Genomic DNA, 2,500 nt, shown 5'->3' on the forward strand with positions numbered 1-2,500 from the left:
CTCTCTTTTCTTTGCTCCGGTTTTACCCTCTGTGTGGGGGCGGGGAAAGAGGCGTGGCCAAGAGCGAAAGGCGTGCTGTGAACGTTCAGCGTCATCAGTTGAACCACACAGCACTGCAATTTGGTTACTGGTATCAGGGCAGACGGTCGCCCAGCTGGACCACAGGTATATGCGTGCAGACATAGACATCAGGTGCTAAAGCACCACCAACTCTGCCCTTTATCAACGAAAGTGCCCTTTTAAAACTTCGTTTAATATATATATATTATTATTATTATTATTATTAACATTTTACTGAGGTCGGTTTGAAATGATCTTTTGAAAACCTGAGCGAATAAAAACAATGCCCTGAAATGCGCCACCACCTCGCACACACCCGACCTCTCTCTTCCTTTAACACCAGATGCGCTGCAGCAGCAGTTCAGTTCAGCGAGTGGAAGGAAGCTGAACTGACGCTGAACGTTCACAGCACGCCTTTCGCTTTTGGCCACGCCTCTTTCCCCGCCCCCACACAGAGGGTAAAACCGGAGCAAAGAAAAGAGAGAAGCGCAAAAAAAAATTATGAACGTAAAATGCGAGACGCAAAGAAAAGCAGTGACGCGCAAACAAAAGAAAGAAACGCAAAAGGGAGAAAGTATTGCAAAACAAAAGCAGCAACATAAAATGTGAAACGCAAAGAAAAGAAAGAAACGCAAAAGAGGGAAAGTATTGCAGAAACAAATTAGGAACGTAAAATGCAAAATGCTAATCTTATATTTGCGATATTATTATTTTTTCGTCACCATTAAAGACCCTAATTTGACTCCATACGGTGCGCGCAAAGTACAAAATTCGAGAGATGCATGACCTCGCGAATCGACAGCGCGCGAGACGCTCGCGCACGAGCTGAGCCACTGCGATTACGTTATTTTCGCCGCGCTGACCCTCGCCGCTTGTGCGCGCTGCAGTGACTTCGCGGGCTACCGTTGCATTGTGGGGAATGTAGTGTTTGTGCGTGCAAAACACCAGCGGGCGGCTGTGGCCTGCGGGCCGGTTCTAATAGTAATTAAATATCATCCAGGGGGCCATAGATAATCAATTCACGGGCCGGATCTGGCCCGCGGGCCTTGACTTTGACATGTGTGCTCTAAACTGACTCGTGTGAAACCAATGGGGCTCTGCTCTGAGCTGAGAATGAGACTTCAGAAGGCTCAAAGAGAGATGGGTGGAGCAAGTCTCACACCACCCGTCCTCAGTGAGAGACAGGGGTGGAGCAGGTCTCTCAGCCCTCAGTCCTCAGCCCACTTGCTCCTCCCAGTCTCAGAGGGTTTATCATCTCTGGAGCTTTAACACCTCATTTACACTCAGTGCTGGAACCCGTCTGAATAAAAGTCTGAGCATGTCTGTGCGTGGGGGTGTGTGTGGATATGTTGACATGCTCGAGTGTTTCAGTTAATGCTTCAGTTCACTGTTAAAGCATCTGCTCTTACGGTTAGCTGGCAATGTGCACGTCCAATCAGAACTGAGATACATTGCAGGCTGGGAAAAAGTAGGGGGGGTCAAAGGTCGACTGTGTGATATGCTTTTAGGATATTGCAGTGAGCTACAGAAAGATCCCAGAGCACACCACTACCACTCATGACACACCGCTAATGACTTATCCGACTCTGTAATTGATTATTGATTTATGTGACATCAGAACTGATAACACACTTACAGTGATTCTCAAGGCACCAGTAAAAACAGGAAGAAAGTCAAACAGCTGCAATAACACACACCATATACGATGTTGATCCATTCCTACATCGCGTCGTAAACCGATTTTCGGTGTAAGTCGGAATATACGTACTTACTTACATACTGTACGTACTTACAATAAGTAAATAACATACTGTAAGCACTTATCCTAACCTAACACAGTAATTATAAAAAATGTTCACATATATATATATATATTAGTCTCTCTCCCCTCTCTATCTCTCTCTAGGTGTCCAGAACAGGAATTCCATTGGAAAATAAGACTTTAGTATCAGTGCAGATTGTTACTTGTGCTCCTGACTGGTACAGACACACACACACACACACACACACACACACACACACACACACACACACACACACACACACACACACACACATTCTGCTTTCCTGTGTATACACTGTGCCCCACACATTCTTTCATTTTACACTGTAATGTAAATGAATCATATTACATTCAAATGTGATGTTTTCATTTATAATATGATATATTAGTGTATTTACAGATTTGAAAGTAGGTCCGTGTGTGCGTGTGTGTTTCTGTGCGCGTGTGTGTGTGTATGCGTGTATGCGTGTGTGTGTATGCGTGTGTGTGTGTGTGTACATTAGCTGTGTGATGTTCTGGGATCTGCGTGCTCCACGTATGGGGCTTAATGCTCTGACAGACACAAAACAGAAGTCTGAACAGAAATCTGTGGAAAACCATGGAGTTTCTAGCACTTTCAAACATCTGGACCTCACCTGGAAACCTCTCTTCAGGGTA

At 45.1% G+C, this 2,500-nt stretch overlaps 1 protein-coding gene across 7 annotated transcripts in view; it reads left to right on the forward strand.

The window, feature by feature from the left end:
* Positions 1 to 2,500, forward strand: part of dnai3 (dynein axonemal intermediate chain 3) — a 19,638-nt gene that overhangs the window by 9,460 nt on the left and 7,678 nt on the right. For all 7 annotated transcript variants that reach the window (XR_013125919.1, XM_076993583.1, XM_076993587.1 and 4 more), the window contains exons 14-15: positions 1,967 to 2,040; positions 2,347 to 2,497. Coding sequence is in view for 6 of the 7 variants with exons in the window: in XM_076993583.1 (XP_076849698.1) it covers positions 1,967 to 2,040; positions 2,347 to 2,497 (225 nt within the window). In the remaining variant the exon portion in view is untranslated. The remainder of the gene's footprint in view (positions 1 to 1,966; positions 2,041 to 2,346; positions 2,498 to 2,500) is intronic.

The sequence above is a fragment of the Brachyhypopomus gauderio genome, unplaced genomic scaffold, assembly GCF_052324685.1.
Source record: "Brachyhypopomus gauderio isolate BG-103 unplaced genomic scaffold, BGAUD_0.2 sc116, whole genome shotgun sequence".
Taxonomy (NCBI): domain Eukaryota; kingdom Metazoa; phylum Chordata; class Actinopteri; order Gymnotiformes; family Hypopomidae; genus Brachyhypopomus; species Brachyhypopomus gauderio.